The sequence below is a fragment of the Manis javanica genome, chromosome 13 (genome assembly GCF_040802235.1).
Source record: "Manis javanica isolate MJ-LG chromosome 13, MJ_LKY, whole genome shotgun sequence".
In the NCBI taxonomy this organism is placed as follows: Eukaryota; Metazoa; Chordata; class Mammalia; order Pholidota; family Manidae; genus Manis; species Manis javanica.
In genome coordinates this window covers 61,584,776-61,604,582 of record NC_133168.1, presented here as the reverse complement: position 1 = coordinate 61,604,582, position 19,807 = coordinate 61,584,776, and the positions used below count along the sequence as shown (strand labels likewise).

Sequence of the window (19,807 nt, the reverse complement as noted above, 5' to 3'; positions counted from 1 at the left end):
ATCCACACTCTGTAGTCCTACTTAGCAATAGAAAGGAACACTGTCAACACAGGCAACAACGTGGATCAATTTCAACACTGAGTGAAAAAAGTCAATCTCAAAGGGTCACCCACTGTATGACTTTATTTGTATAATAATCTCAAAATGACAAAATTATAGAGCTGGCAAATAGATTAGTGATGGTCAAGGAGGTAAGTGTGATTGCAGGAATGAGGGAGTGATGGAGTAGTTCTGTATCTTTATTGTGGTGGTGGTTACACATTATAAAATAGTGTAGGACTATAAGCAGACATTGTAGCAATATATATTTCTTGGTTTTGATATTGTACTGTAGTTATTTAAGATGCAACTTGGAGGAAACTGGGTAAAGTGTGCAGATCTTTCTGTGGTATTTCGCAACTTTTTGTGAACTAGAATTATATCAAAATAAAAATATTTTTTAAAAGTCCAGGGCCAAACCTGAGGCTGAATGTTTTTGTAAATAAAGTTTTATTGGTAAACCGTCATGGTTATTTGTCTATGTAATTATCTATTGCTGTTTTCACACTACTACAGCAGAGTTGAGTAGCTGTAACAGAGATATGGCCTACAAAGCAAAAAATACTTTTGGCCTTTAAGAAAGAGGTTGCCAACCAGTGAATGAGATGTAGTAATTAAAAATGATTTGTGGAAGAATAACATGGAAAACATTAACACATTTTGATTCATATACTTACAAATAAAGACTGGCATGACATAGATAACACTACACATGCTCTACACACACACACACACACACACACACACACACACACATACATAAATTACCCGAGCATTAAGAATAAAGGTAATTATTTCTTTAGTTTCCTGCATTTTCAATTTTTCTGAAAATATTAGGCACTACTGTTTTAAAACAGAATAGAAGAATGATATTTAAAAAAAGGAGCCCTTTTGATAGAAAAGATTCTAAAACAATGAGCATCACCATAGCTATTTCTAGCTTTACCCTCTCTAACTAGAGTCTTAATAGACTATTGAGGTGCCCATTATTTTCATACATTGGTTTAGAATCTAGAAAACTTTTAAAACAAGGATAAGAAAGTGATCTGGAAGTGATCAACAGTTTTGTTTAGCATGTTAACAATGAAAAATAAGCATTACAGAGATCTCAGTTCAAAAATTTTATAAGAAACCTGGAGAGGATTACAACTATAATGAAATTGGAAAAAATTCTACTTTTGACTAGACATTCTCTTTCTGAGCTGGAAGTTAAGAATGCTTTGTAGAAACACCTACCAATCCATATTTCCTTATAAAGGCATAGTAGAGAAAGAAAGGGGAAGACATTTTCTCATTCAGTTGTCAGCACATCAAAAAAACTCTTAGGTCTTTTGCAGTTCAGAACATGCAACATTAGCAATATTGGCATCTTTCATGACTCTATGGCAAAGGGGGTGGCATACTGGCCTCAACTTATTAACTTATGAGTTATGAAAAAAAAAGAATAAAGACTAATGAATTATGATGGCAGAGAAAACACCCAATTTTTGCCCCAAAAAACTGCAGGAAAGGGACATAGAGAACAAAGAACAAGAGAAAGAAGACAGCCATGAACAATAAAATAAATTGGAATCCAGAAAGCTGATGGACATGGTAATTGAGGTGGGCTTAAAAATACATCAAAACTCACTTCCTAAGCTAACAATAAGGAGAAATGAGAAACATCCAGATTTACATTGCAGAGCCCTTCAAAGTCATAGGAACTCCTACAGCAGCACATACCTCTGGAACTGGGATGGGTAAGTGATGAGGAAGACACTGTTAAAACATGGGGAATTGGGGTGAAAGTTCTTGAAAAGAAGTTAAGATTCCTACATCCCCTCCTTCACTGCACACCATAGGTGATGCCCTTCCCCAGCTCTAGCAGAAGTCTACTCCCCAGAGAGGATAAGAGAGATTAGTGCATGAGTCAACGGGAGGCACAGCTGAAGGCATGTGTAGACGGGTAACACAAATATATATATATATACATGTTTTATTCTCATTATCTGGTAGTTACTTCCCATAAAGTTTCTGTAAGCACTTTAAGAAGCAAATACTTATAATTCTTAGGAGAAATACAGAGTTGTGTTCCTGTGAACCTCTGGTTACATTATAATCAACCTATTGATACACAACCTTGTTTTATGTATTTCTTTTTAAAGACACCTTATTTAAATACATATTGTTGATTCAATAACAATGAATGCACAGTGAGCAACACTAACTCATGCCTGAATGAAGCTTATCTAACAGATGTATTCTCTCCAGAAAGCACATCACAGCCTTCCTGCACACAGAAACACTAAGACAGCACTTCAACACTGTTTGGGGGGCCATTTTAAACAGGTAAATCACCAGAAAAAGTGCAAATATATGAAAAATGTGGCACTAAATAGACTGTGAAAGGATACTTGTTTACAGTATGAGAGCTAAAACAAGAAGGCAGAGCATCATCTTGTTCTTCCTTAGCTGAGAATGTGCATGTCAGGTTGACAACTTTTAAAATGCTATGTACGTGTCTGTTAATGACCATGGAAACACTGCAAGTATTGATTTGATTTTAGGATAAAAAGTTTTAGCAAGTAGGCAAATTTGCAAATAAGATCCCATGATTAATAGACTGACTATATATGTACATGTGTGTGGATATATACACACACATAGTATGTATATAAGTGACTAATCTCATGAATAGTGATGCTGAAAGAGAATACTCCCACACTCACCTTCCTCTACCTGGTCCACAGAACACTGCCTGCCTAACTCTTACTCTCAAAGCAGAATGAAATTCTTACCTGGGAAATAATCATTCCATGAAGAAATAGCTGAAGACACTGACATTAGGAAGATTCTCAAATAGCTCAACCAAACCACACTATAATAAAGCTCAAAATCATCAAATACTACTCATCCACTCAGTTTCTAGTGTTTTCTTCCTCTAATCTTAATCCTGGACAGGAATTTCCAAAGATCTAAAAAAGTATCACATAAGCCCAAAACAAACAAAAAGCAATTATGGAAAATTAAGGCTCTTGGAAACTAAAAAGCCTTATAGGAGAAATGAAAAAGTCAATAGAAGGTTGGAGGATACCCCCTCAGAAAGAACAGTAAAATGGAGTAGAAATGGGAGAGAAACATAAGCAGAGTACCTGTCCAGAAGGTTTTACTCCAAATAGGAGTTAAAGAGAAAAGAAGAAAACACAAGTAAAAATAATTTTTAACAATATCCAGGAGTGAAAGGACATGACCCAGCAAAATGGATGAAAACTGATCTGTAACATTATCACTATGAAATTTCAGAACACTAGAGAGGTTCTAATGACTACTGATTTAAAAGAAAAAACAAAAAAACAGTAATATAATCGGAAAGGCTTTAGATTCCCAAACAGGAACATGGAAATGGAGAAAAATCTTTTAAACTTCTGAGGGAAAATAATCTACAACCTGGGATTTTATATGCAGCCAACCTATCAAATATTGGGGTAGAACACATTTCCAGACAGGGAAGATTTCAAAGTTTACATACCATGTACTCAATCTCAAGAATTACAAAGGATGTTCTTTAAAACAAGGTAAAAGATATAGTGAGCAGGCAATTCAACACAGGAGAAAGAAAAAGGAATTCCCAAGATAACAGCCCAAATTTCCAGGATTAACAGTTCTGGGCACCAGAACTAGAGAACAACCAGTCCATATTAGAGGTGTATAATTGAAGATGCAGACATGTTGAAGGCTGTCATGAAAGATACCACTCACTGCCTTTGTAATCTGAGGATGGTGTGTCCTATCTATCTGGCTCTTACTCTGTTCTATACTTGCTTGATCAAGTCCCAGTGAAGTGCCTTCTCTCCCCTTCATATTCTGACAGTCTAGATGAACTGAGGTCATACATTCTACTCCGCTAGAAGGTTCTGTTTGATCTTAAGATAGAGGCAGGTCACGGTGAGCTTAGAAGCAGAAAATGTGAGAATACAACAGCTAAGTGTGTTTCTGTAGGAGATCCAGGATGCTCAAACTGTGATGACTTGTTTTCCATCGGAATCATCCACCTGGTTTACAGACATCTCCACATGGGGCTCTTACAAACTCTAGAAACTGACGTCAGACTCAGAGATTACTCAGGTCATCTCAAGGATGCCATCAAAAGGTAGTAAATATTGCCCTCAGAAAGCTATACATATGTGCTTCTCAGTTGCTCAAAACTAAACAAGATACTGTGTTAAGGGGTACTGTACAGGCAATTAATATAACCTAGACAGACATAAGAGTTACCCAAAAGAGTATAATAAAATTGAAGATGGACCCAAACAGTCTGTTTTATTTGTTGACTTGAATAGTTTGTTTTAGTATATATTCTCCTGTGAGTTTCACAACTAAAAAGACCATTAGAATTCTTACCCTTTTTTTGACCTTTAGCTGGAACAAGAAAGCTGGATAAAACATTAACTAATGTCCACACACAGGAAGCAACATAAAGTAGTGATAATATTAACAGTAAATTTACAAGATGGCTATAGAGTTCTTTTACCTGAGATAATTTGATGACATCACAATGGAGGTAAGGATACAATGCATCAATTAATATATGTAAATGGTAATAATTTTTGACATGGTTTCATTTGTAAAGTCCTAAAATAGCTGAAAAAATGGTATTTTACCAATTGCAGACAATGCTTAAACAAAATAGGTCCTTAAGATGACAGCAGGCAAATTCTTCATGATTTTGCCCCTTAACTGGCATGCCTTAGGCCTTCCTCTCCTTGGTAACATGGAGTCTAGGTCCTACAGTTTCAAGATTAAGAGTTCTTTTCTGAAATGTCTTTCTTAAATGTCCACTCATTCATATATACTACTTAGTGATCATTTACCATGTGCCAGCACTGTTCTGGACCCGGGGGTTCAAGTTCCTGCCCTCAGTTCACTAAGAGAAGACTGAAAAATAAGATTATCTAGATGCATGCCATGGAGAACATAAAGCAGAGGAGCATAAAGAATGCAGGGGAGGGATGTGTGTTATTTTCAAATACATAGTCAGGAAAAGTGTTTAGGGGAAGTAAAAATTCAGATTATTATTTGACAATTGAGGAAGGTTTATATTTGCATTAAGAGCACTTCAGGGGGAAGAGTAAATACCAAGATCCTTATTTCAGGTGGTAATTGAACGACTTGGCATTGCTAAGTTATATTTTGCTGCACTCGCCCTGCCTCCTCAGATGATGAGGTCCTTGAAGGCAAAACTCTCCTACTGGACTCCCAACATGTGGCATGGAGCTTTTGTTGTTCCCAACCATTGTTCATACACAACTCAAATCACAAATATTCCAACATGTGATGAAATATTTCAAAATGTTATGTAAGAATTTTTCTTTTGAATAAATTAAGATCATTAAATTTGGAGGATGATAGACCTAAATCACAGTATGATTCACCAAGACTCATGTCTTACAGTCACATTTTTCTAATTTTCAGATCAAATCTAAGCTTATAATATTATGCCTGAAAATATTACAATATTTACAAGATGGCACAGAAAACTTAGGTACAAATACAAATACTGTACTGTTTTCTGTTCAATACTTGCTGCTAAATCCTGAGTCAGATGCACTGAAATGAAAAGCTCCCAAGATAGAATCTGAATAGCACCAAGTCAGAGTAACATTTTATGTCTTTAAGAGCCATGTGGGTTTTAAGAACCTTCACTTGAAAACCTGAATAAATGGTCAATCTTTTTAGGATTTAATACATTCCTACAAGTAACATAAATGATCATCATCTGACCCTTTCTTCCTCAGATCTGCATTTAAATATGCACCCTCCAGTATTCTACTTCCTCAATAACAAGCACTTCAGCCAAGTTTTTTGTTATCAATGTTGGTAGAGTAACAAATGCTACTGTTTTTCACAACTCTTAAAAATCCTACATTACATTTTTATTTGATAACACACAGAACTAGTAACACCTAACAGCTTTGGAAAAGCCATAAACCAATGAATTACAAAGATGCTTTCTAATAATTTAGGTATCAAATGCAGCTCACCTGTTAAAAATGGTTCTACCCCAGCCATTCTGTTCCCAAATCAGACCAACAGTGTTCACAGATTTGTTTTTTCAGAAGAGTCCAGATAATACCACATTTAGTCATGGACACATGAACAAGGGTCACTAACAACTTGTCTGTTGTAAAGATGTCACAGTTTACCAAATAATTAACAATTGTGATGGTGTCACCGCTTCAGCCTTGAAAAAGTTTAAAGTTAAAAAAAAAAAAAACTCATCAAAAAACAGGGAAAGTTTTCAACTATGTATTTTAATCAAGTATGAATGGTTCCAAGCATTAAATGTTGAAGAGAAAAACTTTCTTGTTTAAACTGAAGTAAATATTTCTGATTTTGAGCCAGGTACTCACTGAAGCCAAGTAAGTTTTCTTGATTATTTCTTCTTCTGTTTCCTGTCTTCACTGTTCCTGAATTCCAAAAACAAGTCATCAGTAATTGAGTCCCAACAACCTTAATAGTCAGTTTTACCACTCTTTTGAAGTAGTTTACCATCCTTTTCGTATAGCAAGGGGACACTTAGCTTCCTACCAGTGGAACCTTCTCTGGAAAACTCTTCTTACCACTCAGCATTTCAAAACTGAGTTCAATTAGGTCACTTTTCTATGTACAGTAAATTAAACCACTTAATTCCTAAAAATGAGTGGAGATATTTCAAAGAAATATTTGAGAACATCTGCAAGACAACTGGGACAAGCATACAAATAAATGAACACACCAATTCCATTTAAGTTCTGAAGACATTTTCCTTTAATTTATCCAAACATTTCACATTCATGAAGTCATTTATTTCAGATCAAATCTAAGCTTATAATATTAAGCCTGAAAATATTACAATATTTACAAGATGGCACAGAAAACTTAGGTACAAATACAAATACTGTACTGTTTTCTGTTCAATATCTGCTGCTAAAATAGCATATCAAATAATGTCTCTTGTTCATTACTGAACATACTGAGGCTCTTAGTGGAGAATGCCTTCTCCTAAAAGCTCCACCATCATAGCTTTAGACCCTCAACATTCTTCTTCAAGTTCAGGAGCTCCTTTTCCTGCCTTCTTTTCTCCAGTTTGAAGGCTAATTTGTTAGCTTTCTTCTCCACTCTCCGTTCCTGTACAAGAATAGATTCATGTTATTCAAATCTTGAAATTAATGCAGATTTTTATAAAAGATAAATTCCCATGACCTCCCCACTACCAGCTCTTTGTAAATCTCACATTTAAGAAAGGTACTTTACCTTACGCTCTTCTTTTATAGCTTGCTTTCTTGCTCTTTTATCTTCTTTGCTTTCATTTTTAGATCTAGGTTGAGTTGACACCGTAGGGAGATCACTCTCATTAATCATCTGCATTCGTTCAACTTGCTTTGCTGTGAGTCCTTTCTTAGGTAAGACATCGAGAGGTATTCCTGTTTTAGTAGATATTCGGATTTGTTTGGACTGATAAAAAAGATAAAATGGTTATTTTTACCTAGCACTAGGGTTATTTCCCATTCCCAATAAAAAAGAACATATTAATGACACGTTGTTGCTTTTCCTAATGGTACTGCTAGCCACAAAGGGATAATAAAACTACTGTGAGAAGATAACAGTATAATCCATTTCCTGCATTTCAAATAGTTCAGACACAAGGAATTACCTTTGGTTGATACTTGATAAGCTGTGGATGGTTATATAAATTTGAGTATGTACCTAAAAAAAAAAAATCATGTATTAGTAAGTACATTTTCAGTTCAGCATAATATTACTGAGTTTCTACTATATTACTGACTTTGGTGTTTTCATTGTTCAAAACAACACTGTTCAAAACAACAACTCTGTTCTAAAAGTTTTAAAATTATTTATAACTTATTTTTTTCCAAATCATTTTCACAAAATGTTCTTTTCTAAAAAGTAGATGTAATTAATACTTTAAAAATTACCATTATACTTTCAGCAGTAAAATAGACACTAGGATACTTACTACAAATAGATTCACAATCCCACTTCTGTTTGTCTTCTCCAAGAACTACAGTAATAATCTCTTCCTCCTCAGACCCACTGAATTCATTCACTGGCAGGTCTTGATCCTCGAAGGGTTCAAGAGTATTCAGTTTTATACAACTTTTGGTTGGGTTTACAAAAAATGAAGACAGAGGGGGAAAAAAAACCATTACCTATTATTATATTATACATTACTAAAGCTGCTCTTAAAGAGCTATGGAAACGACAGCACTTTTTAAAATCCACAACTTATGTGTCCTGTTACTTCCCATCAAAATTAGCTCTACACAGTCCTGCCTCTTCCCTCCAGCAGCAGGTTTCGGACATTCATTCTGCTGATGGGAAGGAAAGACCTATCTGCACCTTTGTAAAGTTACTATACATTAAATAAGGTGGCAGTTTTTTTAAAAGCCTTGAAAAGCATTAGCCTATCCATCTCCCCAAAGTATTCAAATAGCACACTCATACGTAACCCCTGCCTGCTGTAGGATCTGCAGATGATAATGGTCATGGAACGTCAGACCTTCCCAGCAGATGTAAATACCTCATTAGTTTTTCTCAGAGAAGTCACCTTGATGTGGCTGCTGATTTGCCAAATATTTGGCTGGGAAGTTATGCTAATCTGTCCAGAAAGTCAAACTGTTACCATTGTATAAGCTATAAATACCTACTTCTCAGAACCTGGAACTCAGGAAGATGACAGGAAGAGTACATATGCTTGTAAGTCAGAACAATCCTTCAGCCAGAGGCTAGAAGCACCATTTCAATCTCTAAAGCGGAATGTGACCTCATCCTTCCTGCTCCAACCCTTACTTATTCCATCACGACTTGCAGGCCAAAGCTACAGAAAGTGGTTTTCAGTACATTCCCACCTACTGTTACATTCAGCTCCAGAACTCTTATCAAAATGTGAGCCAAAGGTTACGAAAAATGTACTATTTTTTTAATATGGATTCTGATCGGGTGATTTTCTAGAGTCAGCTGTACAACTACAAACTTTACTTGAAAATGAATAAAAGCAGGTAAACAGGAAAAGTCACCATACTTCTCTGCCTTCTCTTTGTAGTAGTCATTCAAAACTTCCTTTAAGCGATTGCTGTCTACTTGAATGGAGCCTTCCAATTCAGCATTATCCAGAGCTCCAATTTCATCATCATCATATTGCTCATAGAACTTGAATATAAAGAGAAAAGATACTATGAAAAATGAATGTACTCATTAACATTATAGCATTTAAATGTTAACTTTTAATTTATTCCTAAACAATATTTAAGTGCTACCATAAGATCACAACTACCATTAAAATAACAGCAGTGATTTAGCACCATAACAACATGATGTGGGAAGACATTCTACCCACCACTTTATGACTTACATTTAGACTGAAAACAGCCAGCCATTTAACATGAAATGAAAGGCAATTACTCTTTTTGACTGGGGGAACAAAATGCTAGGCAGAAACCTTTACCTCAAAATATTTTAGTTACTTTCAAATCCACTGATTAAGCAAACTAAAAGATCATGTAACTAAATAGCCTCCTGTTAATATACAAACTTCATTCCTCTTTAGATGTTTACTGTATTATTCAAATGCTTTTAACACTGTTAGACCTTGTAAAAGAGTGGACAGAGGGTGATTTAGGTCCTGACGAGTGAAGCTGTATGTGGTAATAGTTTGTCTACCTCTGGGAGAGAAAAGGGAAATGAGTACTTATTGAAAGGGCAGCACAATTAGAATTACATCTTAGATTTACCTTGAAGGAAAGCACTCACTCACTCAGTCACTGACTGAACAGTTTGAACCTCTACCGTATACCAGGTATCACTTTAGGTCGTAGTCTGTATCACTCACTCACTCACTCACTCACTCACTCACTCACTCACTCACTCACTCACTCACACACACACACACACACACACACACTCCCTCCCTCCCTATCACACACACACACATACACTCCCTCCCTCCCTCTCACACACACACACACACACACACACACACACACACACACACACACACACACACACACACACACACACACACTCCTTCCCTCCCTCCCTCTCCCTTTTGACCTATTTTTATTCTTTCCAGAATTAAAACTACGGTGGTTTATAATCTGTTTTACTAAGACATAGGTTCTTCCTAATGCTGAAAACTCTAACTTTGGGTTCTAATGTCATAAAGAATTTGTAAGGAACTGATATTAAAAGGCACCTGAGGACCTCACCTTCTCAAATCTCTCATCGTGTAGAGTCAGCTGTTCATTTCTCCTCATAACTGAGGACGTCATTGAATACTCAGTGAAGCGACTTTTCGTTTCTTCTTCCCAGAACAAGTGATCTACAGCTCCAGGAGGCCACCCAGGGGAAGGCACAGCCTCATCTGATAAGCCCACAGAGTCACAGCTTTCATCATCGCCACCTTGTCCCCTCTCATCACCCATGTCCTCCCACTCACTGCCATCTTCAGCCTCAGATTTCCTACAGCCAGAGTCATAAATTAACTGTCAAAACAATTTGAGAAACAACAGAACTAGATGACTTTACACAAGTAAAATTTGAGGGTATTTCACGGAGGACTCTTATTCAGGCAGGAACAGCTGTGATGTTTGACCCATTTGGCTTGGTGGGAAAAGTAATGAACTAGCAATCAAGCAACCTGGACTTTAGCCCCATCTGCTGATGGTTTGTAAAGACCTCAAGTCTCACATATTCTGCTCTAATATACAAAAGTCTCAAACTAAATACTATCAAAGGCCTCTTCCAGCTATAATATTCGATGGTTACCATCCTACTAAAGAAGCGACAGGTCATTCCTGCTTGGAAACAAACAACACATACCGTATATCCATTCCCACTTCTTCTTCCGTTGGCTTATTGGCCTGAAGAATAAAATCATCTTCAAGCAAATTATCCGGATCATTAAAGTCAAAATCATTATCAAGAGCTGCGACAATATCAGGATCAAAATCAAGCCGAGGTCCTAGAAGGTAAAGAATTGAGCAGTAATTCCCAAGAAAGCATGATTCCTTCATGTAACACAATTAAAGAACTTATATGCTAGACTCTATGTGCTGAGGATCAAAAATGATGAACTTTAAGAAGTTCAGTCTAGTGAGCAATAGACTAGCAATGGAGGACAGCAAGAAAATAAAAAAAGGGGAAAAAACTTTCCCTCTGATTTCAATATTCACTGGTAAAAACTCTGCCGTTACATATTTTCCACATTAAACTGTATCTATTTAGCAAACTCTAAAGTTTTCACCTGCAGGAATAAATTAGGCTTTAAACTATTATTAGAAGTAACTCAGATTAAGGATTTGTAGGCTGTTAAACTTGGCTTTTTTGATTACAAGATTTTAATAAATTCTAACCTGTTTCTTCAGTTATGTTCTTCCACATGAAAAAAATATTCAAGTCCAAGAAAAACTTTCAAGTTCAAACGTGTAAACTGACATGCTTCTAACATCCTCACATGGTCACCACTTGACTGAGCCTCATTTCACATTAATGCTTACCCTTCATCCCAGCCAGGCATGTGCAGTTTCCTAAATTCAAGTTCCCTCCCTTTTAGCACATACTCCTATCTGGAACATCCTCTCCTCCCCACCCCACCCTCCGTCATCCACCCGCCTAACTTCTACCTGAGAAACCAACCTAATCATTATTTCCTCTTAGGACACCTTGCCCAATGCCCCAAGGGTGGTGCCCCACCATACTCTTTCATTTCTGTTGTAGCCATAACTTCCCATTTATTATCTATCTTTCCCAATAGATGACAAATTCCTTGAAGCCAGGATTATGCTTTATTCTGGTTTGTTTACAAGACTAATTTTTGAGTGGCAACTCAAAAATCTGTAGAATATATGAATCAATGCTACATGGTAAGTATGGTAACAAACAGCATTTCTGTGGACTTTGTTCATTCTAAAATATGTTGAGATTGGAAAAAAACAAACAGTATGTTAATTTGCCAGTGTATCTGGAGTAGATGGTAAAATGGGCTTCTATAAAATACTCCTATAATCTTGGGAGAAATTCTGAAAGCTAACATAGTATTTTCAAGACTGCACTATACATTATGGAAGCCTAATTGAGTATCATTATTTCCTTTTAAGAGATTAGATCAAGGTTAAAATTCCCGTACCAGATCATCAAAAATAATTTTCCCACTTTTACTCTCCAAATGGGAACTTCAATGACTTAAGAGTTTGGGGGCAATACAAGAAAAGAATACTGATAACACTCATTTCTTCCAAATGATCTCTAATCTGAATCCAGACACACCTCAATTGTTTCTAAACTCTATTAGGGACAGAAAACCTCTGTATCATTAGTTATGTGTTTTTGTAAGATAAATCTTATTCATTGAAAAGGTAAATAAATTAAATGCACCTGAAACAGGAGCTGCTTTATTTAACAGTCCAACATCTTCTTCAAACTCTGATGCAAACACTGATGACGGCAACTTAATTCCAGTGGTCTTGAAGAAATCACACAATGATTAGGTTTATTTAGAAATACTTCTGAACTTGAGAAGTATCACATCTCCCCACCTGAATTCATGTCACCTCAAGGCTCAGAATGTGATCTTATTTGGAAATAGGATCCTTGCAGATGTGGTTAGTGAAGACACGGTGATACTGGATTACAGGGGGGCCTCATCCAATGACTGTTGTTGCATCCTTATTCGAAGGCCATGTGAAGACCAAGACACACACAGGAGAATGTCGTGTGCAGATGGAGGCAGACTGAGTGAAGGATCTACAAGCCAAGGAACACTAAGGATTGCCAGCAACCAACAGAAGCTAGGAGGTAGGCATGGTACAGATACTTCCTCTAAGCCCCTAAGAAGGAACCAACCTGCAGAAAGCCTTATTTCAGATTTCTGGCCTCAAGAACAGTGACAACAAATTTCCGTTGTTTGAAGCCACCCAGTGGTAATTTGTGGTAACTTGTTACCCTAGTCCTAGGAAACTATTATAACTGCAACCTGCATTCTCTCACTTGTGCTCCAGTTCTACATATTCCATCATCATCTCAAAAGCAACTTCCCTAAGCTTTCTTTGGTCTATCATTCTAGTTAATCCTCACAACTCTGTCAAACAAAAGGTAAGAAAGGTTAAATGGCATGCCTGCTGGCAACTGGTTAAGTGAGGTTCTGGGATTCAAATCCATGTCTTGTAACTCCACTCTCCTCAAGTTTCAAAATAAAATTAATCTTTTTTTTCCTTCTAAACCAGAGATAGTCTCAATCTCTGGTAATGGCACAGCCTTTCCCTGGGCAGGCAGTCTTAAATCCCAGGGTGGTCGTAAATCACTTCTACCCCAGTATCTCTCTGAACTCTCTCCCACACAGTGATTCCTCACCACTCTTGGGTACCTTCTTAGTCAGTTAACCATGACATAGATTAGATTAATTCATTTGCTGCTTAGCTAGTCTACACCTAATACAACCTTCATATAACTGGCATCTTTTAATATTTATAAGGTGACCTTTCTAAACTTATAATAGGTTTTGATTATTTACTCCTCATTTTCAAGGCTCTGTAAAATCATGGCATAGTCTATGTATCCAATTTTCTTATTGTTACTCAGTAATTACCACCTCCATGTAAATTAAGTCCAGTTCACGTCATGGAATAATTGAAACCAATTTACAGAACAACACACGGACACTATGATCCACACTACTACCTTATTTATGTCCCTTCTGACTGGAAGATTCCTTCCTCTCTCTCTAATAGAACCCACCCTTCACAAACTCCGTTCCTCCATCCTCCACGAAGCCCTTCTTGATTACCGTCCAGAACTTCACGTCAACTCCCCTCGTTCTTCATGCTGTACCATTTACTTCAACATGTATTGACACATATCTTCTAACTGGTCCTTATGCTTTAGTTTTATCTTTTCAACCAAATAGTTAATAACGTGAGGGTCACCACATCATGTGTCTCTGTGCTCCCCACCACCCACCCCACCCTCAGTCTAGCCACAGGCATGAGGCTCAGATACACGTACATTCTCACTGGCTCGCAGACTGAATCGGAAGCTGCTGAGGAATGTGGGGAAAGGCTACATTCAGCAGCATATACCTAACAGGCTGTTACAGCTTCCTAAATGAGTTTTTTTTTGGCATCAACATGGACAAAAGTTTCATTTTCTGCTCTAGACTCCTTTTTTTAAAAAAACAGCTTTATTGAGGTGTAATTCACACACAATTCAGCCACTTGAAGTGCACAATTTAATGATTTTTTTGCTATATTACACTGTCAATTTTTAAAAATTGTGTACTATATGAGTTCTTTTTTTTTAAGAGGGAGGAATAGTTTGTGTATAGTGAATTTACCTTTGGAGATATTTTTCAAACCTTGAAAACAGCCAAAGCAGCATATAAAATTAGAGCTTAGACAATGATTACTTTTCTTACAAGAGATGTGTAATTTCTGTATTAGCTACAGCAGCTCTGAACCATATTGAGTTTGCCCAGCTGCTTTCTACCATAGTAGCACCTACTTTCCTTCATATGAAAATCAGGGCTGCTCAAGCACTACTCATTTCTGTATTGACTTACTTCCTGGTTTTAGTGCTTATTTAATATTTTTGGTTCAATTTTAGAAGTTTGTTATGAATTACTTAACAGTCAAAAAAGCACATAGGACTCATTCATATTTTTGCATCTTGCTAGAGAAAACCAGTAGAACTTTTTTTTTAAACATAATTCACCCATTCTCTTAAGCATCATTCAGTATCCACTGAAGACCCTTATTCTGTTAAAAGAAAAATCATTTAGATAGTGTGATTACCTTTACTCAAAATGAATCAAAGATTAAAAGTTAATCAGGTACTGGCCAACACAATTTGGCCAGAAGAATGTTAGGATAAACTTTTCTCCTTAAGTAAGATCAAACTGAGCCACTACTGGATCCCCTTTCCTTCCTCAGTGGGTCATAGAAGGAAGTGAGCCAATAAGATATGTACCCCACTCCTGACAGAACAGCCTTGGGGAAGGAGTAGAGAAGTTGGGTCAGTTATCACAGAGATGTGGTGGTGGGTGTGCTGCCCTATAGGAGAGCAGTGGCCCCGCGAGTGAATGACCCACTGCAGTTATTACTGCTCTGTTTAGACTGATACCCCAAAAACGAACTCTTCTGACTCTCCTGAAGCAACAAGCTAAGGACTGGAGGAGCTACGAGCACATCTTCCTTGAGAAAAAGAAAACCTAGGTCAAGACAGGATTGGAGAATGAGAAACAGAGGAAACTGGTGCCCTTTTTATCTCGTCTGACAAGAATCCCAATAAATGAATTGTGTCTTCTTTTAAGTACCAGGTGATATAAAAGTTTCATGAGAAAATTTATACTAATACTAAAAGAAAATAAGATGATACAGGTATGCAACATAGGCATCCTTAACATGAGGGAAAACATAAATTAGTGGCATTAATTTCATATACTCTCATTTGTACTTAAAAAATAAAGTATTAGAGTGGACTGTAATTTTATTGAGAAGAGATAACGGGAATTTCATTGCAATCTACTCTCTCTCATAGCCTATGGCTTTTAAGATCTGAACATTCTGCAAAAGTGAAGTTCTAGTTTAGAACAGAGTTTATGACACTGAAACACATAATTAACATATAGAATGTCATCTGCTTTCCTTCTACTGGAAAGTGTTATCTAACACGACCCTACCTATCAATCAAAAGTTCTAGCCCTGTCACAGGCTGTTGCTTTTGACAACTGCTACCAGGGGACAGGCGGCCTGCTCTCTCATGGTGGACATAAGCACACACACGTAACAAGTGTAAGTGAGGATGTGGCTTATCATTGTTCTCTTCAGAACTGACACCATTTCTTGCCCCAAGTAGTTGTCTTGATTTAAAAATGGTGGATTCTTCACTTGCCCCCAACTCTACTTTTTCTCTCACACTTAAGTTACTGTAAAGTCTTACTGAAATTACTAAAGTTTCTTCTTTATCGTTTCTCTCGCTGGGTGCACTGAAGGCACTTGTGGGAATAAGCTCTGAGGGCCCAGAGGGCTCCTTCAGGTGCTGTAGGTAGTCATAATCATCATCAAAGAACACTCCATACTTCCTCTGTTCTGCTCGCCTTTCGTCATCATTTACCTAGGATAAAACACAAAGTGGAATTAGTACTTCTTCCAAGAATAAAGAATAGGAACCTTCCAATGAGCACAGCTTTGGTATAAGAATGCTTTGGCTCACAGTAATGAAACAACGGATTCTGACAAACTCAGGAAACACAACTTCTAAACCGGAGTACCACATAAAATTAAAATATAATGAAAACAATTCCTCTTTCCACTAGACATTTCTGCACAACAGTTCAAGCCAAGAAACACAGTTTATCATGTAGTTAGAGGATTACAAAAAAAGATTGGCCTTGAAAGGCAAGTTCAATTTCTTGTATTTATATGCACAGAAACTTCTCAACCTACAACACAAATGGGCTTTACTGAAAAGCTAAATATGGCAAATGTTTGCTGACCCTTCCTTTCACATTACCCATACTTAACAAGGGTACCTGATGGATAATTTATCAAATCAACATTTTAAAGGTTCCCTGGCATTTTCTAAAGCTGACTCGAGTTCCCATTCATGAGGTGAGTAGGCAAGAGTCAAAATGCAATTTGTGGTTATGAGATGGCAGGATCTTAGGGAAAGCAGACATGTGTCCTGAGTAACACCATGCAGCATTGTAGCTGATGGGTTCATGAACACTTACCACTACTCTACGAGATTTGTTCATTTAAACACCTCAAATAAAGATGCTGTGTCTTCTCAATCAAAATACGTATGCATAATGTAGAAATTAACACATTTACTAAAAACGAAGGCCTAGATTTTGTTTCCCAGAAGATCATAGTTATCTGAGAATAAGCAGCTAGCTAACATAATTTGCTAAAAACTATCAACAGTCCACCTACAAACTTATTGGGTAAAGAACCTACTTTCTGTGAAGGCAAGAGAACTCTCTGGGGTGCGGTCTCATCTGCTGCTAAAGGATCTCGTTGGCTCCTGTGGACCAGGTGAAAAGACACAGCCTTCTTCTTCTCTATAAAGGGCTTTTTCTTTCTGTGAGGCTTCAAAGGAATAGAATCAGAGCAAGCCATTAAAACAGAACAGAAACAGTGAACAGCGTCATGTAGGCATCTTTAGTAAGTTACAAGGAGGATCAACAGATTTTTAAAAACTACACTTAAATGGTAGGCAACATCAAATATATTCAATAAAATCTATACTTACCTTCCTTCAACAAACATTTGTTGGCTCTGTGCCAAAACTTGTTACAGGTACTGGGAACACAGCAGTGAGAAGCTCAGACAAAATCCCTACTCTTAGCACGCAGATCATCAAGACAATGATCTCAGGTAAAGAAAATAAAACAGTGATATGCAAATACTTTAGACTCAAGAGTGCTCAGAGAAGGTCCCTGACAGGCTGCACCAGAATGACAAGGAGTTTGCCAAAGGAAAAACCGGGGAAGACAGTTTCAAGCAGGTTACACATTTCATGTACCAACTATTAAATTAAACCATGACATAAGAGTTAAAGTTTAAGATTCATCATCCCTTTCTACATTCTCACTCTGCTACTCATCCTTGATTTTTCTACAGTGAGAAAGCATCGTACTGGCACAAGAACACATACACAGACCAATGGAACAGTATACAGAGCCTAGAAAAAAACCAAAGCCTATATGGTCAATATGAAAAAGGAGGCAAAAATATACAATAAGGAAGAGTCTCTTCAAAAATGGTATTGTGAAAACTGGAAAGCAATGTACAGAACAATTAAACTAAATCATTGTCTTACACCACACACAAAAATAAACTAAAAATGGACTAACAACCTAAGTGTAAGACCTGAAATCATAAAACTACTAGAAGAAAACATAGACAGTAAAATTTTGAACATCATTAGAAATTTTTTTTCTGGGTATGTCCCCCCAGGCAAGGGAAAAACAAAAAACAAAAAACAAGTGGGACTACATTAAACTAAAAAACCTCTGCACAGCAAAGGAAATCATAAGTGAAAAGACAATCTACTGTATGAGAGAATATATCTGCAGATAATTTATCTGCTAAGGGGCTAATAAACAACTCATACAACCCAAAACCAAAATAATAATGATGATAATAATAATAATTATGCTTAAAAAAGGGCTGAGGACCTGAATTGACCTTCCAAAGAAGACATACAGATGGCCAACAGACACATGAAAAGATGCTTAACATTACTAATCGAAATGCAAATCAAAACTACAATGAGATTTCACGTTAAATAGCCAAAATGGCCAGTTTCAAGAAGAAATAGTGCTGATGAGGATGTGGAGAAGAGGAAACTCTCATACACTGCTGGTGGGAACTGCAAATTGGAGCAGTCACTAGGGAAAACAGTATGGAGGTTTCTCAGAAAACTAAAAACAGTAATACCATACATCCCAGCAATTCCACTTTTAGGACTCTACCTGAAGAAAACAAAATCATTAATTTGAAAAAGTATACACCCCATCCTATGTTTGTGGCAGCATTATTTAAACAGTCCAAGACGATGGATTATTATTAGACCACCAAAAAAAAAGAAGTCTTGCCATTTGTGACATGGATGGACCCAGAGGATATTCTGCTAAGTGAATTAAGACAGAGAAAGATGAATGAATACCGTATGGTTTCACTTATATGTGGAAGCTGAAACACAAATGAACAAACAAAACAGAAACAGACTCAAACACAGAGAACTGCGCGGTTGGTGCAGGGGGGTTTAAGCAGATAAAGAGTTTAAAGAGGCATAAACTTAAAATTATAAAATAATTCACAGGAATGGAAGTATAGCATAGGGAATATAGCTGATAATATTGTAGTATCTTTAATGACAGACGATAGATACACTTACGGGGAGCATTTAGTAATGTATATAATTGATGAATCACGAAGTTGTTCATCTGAAGCCTATATAACTTGTATAAATTTTAAATTACAAAAAAGATAAGAAACTGATAAAGCATCATTCTAGTAGAGTAGGCCGCCTTGCTTTGAGCCCAACCTCAGACTCCCACAAGGTCCCTTTCAGAGCAAACAGATGGGCAGACACGGGCCACTCCAACGTCAGGAAACCAACAACTTCTTCGCCCGCCCCCGCGAAGCACCGGGTGGCGCGTCTCTGTCCTGTGTCACAGGGTGTAGGCCCCTGGGGGTAAAGGGGGAGGCCATTCTCTTCTTTCCAGTCCAGGAGGAGGCTTGGCTATGGGACTCGATCTAAATTGCAAAGCATGCCCGCGGCGGTGAGGGGGCCCCATTCCGGGCCACTGGGCCACAGGCGGCCTCCCCGCGCCTCCGGAGCAGCCCTGGCAACCCCAGGCCGCGGCAGCCACGGGCACTTAGAGGCAGCAGCCAGGCCTCTGCAGAACCCGAGCGCCCTGCCTCGCCCCCGAGATAACAAGGCCCGCTCACCATACTGCAGCCGCGCGGAGTTCACCCCAAACGAGAGCAGCGACAGCCCTCTCCTAACCTCAGGGTAAAGGGCACGCTTCGTCTCCTACGTCCCCGGGGTCCGGCTCCCAAACGGGTCCCTAGGCCTCCGCACGTGGAGCCCCAGAGCCCAAACCGGAAGTCGCACAACAGCCCGTGGAGATGAGCCTACCGCCGAGGAGCTGACGGGTCGCGGCCGGAAGTCACGCCCAGCCCTCCGTCGCAAGGAGCGCGAGAAGCTATTGGGAGGTGGGGCTGCT

At 37.8% G+C, this 19,807-nt stretch overlaps 2 protein-coding genes across 3 annotated transcripts in view; both read right to left on the bottom strand.

The window, feature by feature from the left end:
- Nucleotides 1–6,657, bottom strand: part of ZC2HC1B (zinc finger C2HC-type containing 1B) — a 45,550-nt gene extending 38,893 nt beyond the window's left edge. The window contains exon 1 of the mRNA XM_037022112.2: nucleotides 6,060–6,657. Within this exon, the coding sequence (XP_036878007.2) occupies nucleotides 6,060–6,087 (28 nt within the window). The 5' untranslated portion in view covers nucleotides 6,088–6,657. The remainder of the gene's footprint in view (nucleotides 1–6,059) is intronic.
- A 144-nt stretch (nucleotides 6,658–6,801) lies between these two features.
- On the bottom strand, nucleotides 6,802–19,690 carry LTV1 (LTV1 ribosome biogenesis factor). 2 transcript variants are annotated; one of them, XM_017661909.3, is made up of 11 exons: nucleotides 19,530–19,690; nucleotides 17,028–17,159; nucleotides 16,009–16,182; nucleotides 12,451–12,538; nucleotides 10,897–11,038; nucleotides 10,284–10,536; nucleotides 9,101–9,228; nucleotides 8,036–8,175; nucleotides 7,712–7,764; nucleotides 7,312–7,512; nucleotides 6,802–7,185 (listed from the first exon to the last, which is right to left on the bottom strand). In XM_017661909.3, the coding sequence occupies exons 1-11, from the start codon at nucleotides 19,530–19,532 to the stop codon at nucleotides 7,075–7,077; spliced, it is 1,425 nt and encodes a 474-aa protein (XP_017517398.3). In that variant the 5' UTR covers nucleotides 19,533–19,690; the 3' UTR covers nucleotides 6,802–7,074. The 2 variants fall into 2 exon arrangements, with proteins under 2 accessions (XP_017517398.3, XP_036878010.2); XM_037022115.2 differs by having other exon boundaries at nucleotides 16,018–16,182.
- Nucleotides 19,691–19,807: the final 117 nt, after the last annotated feature.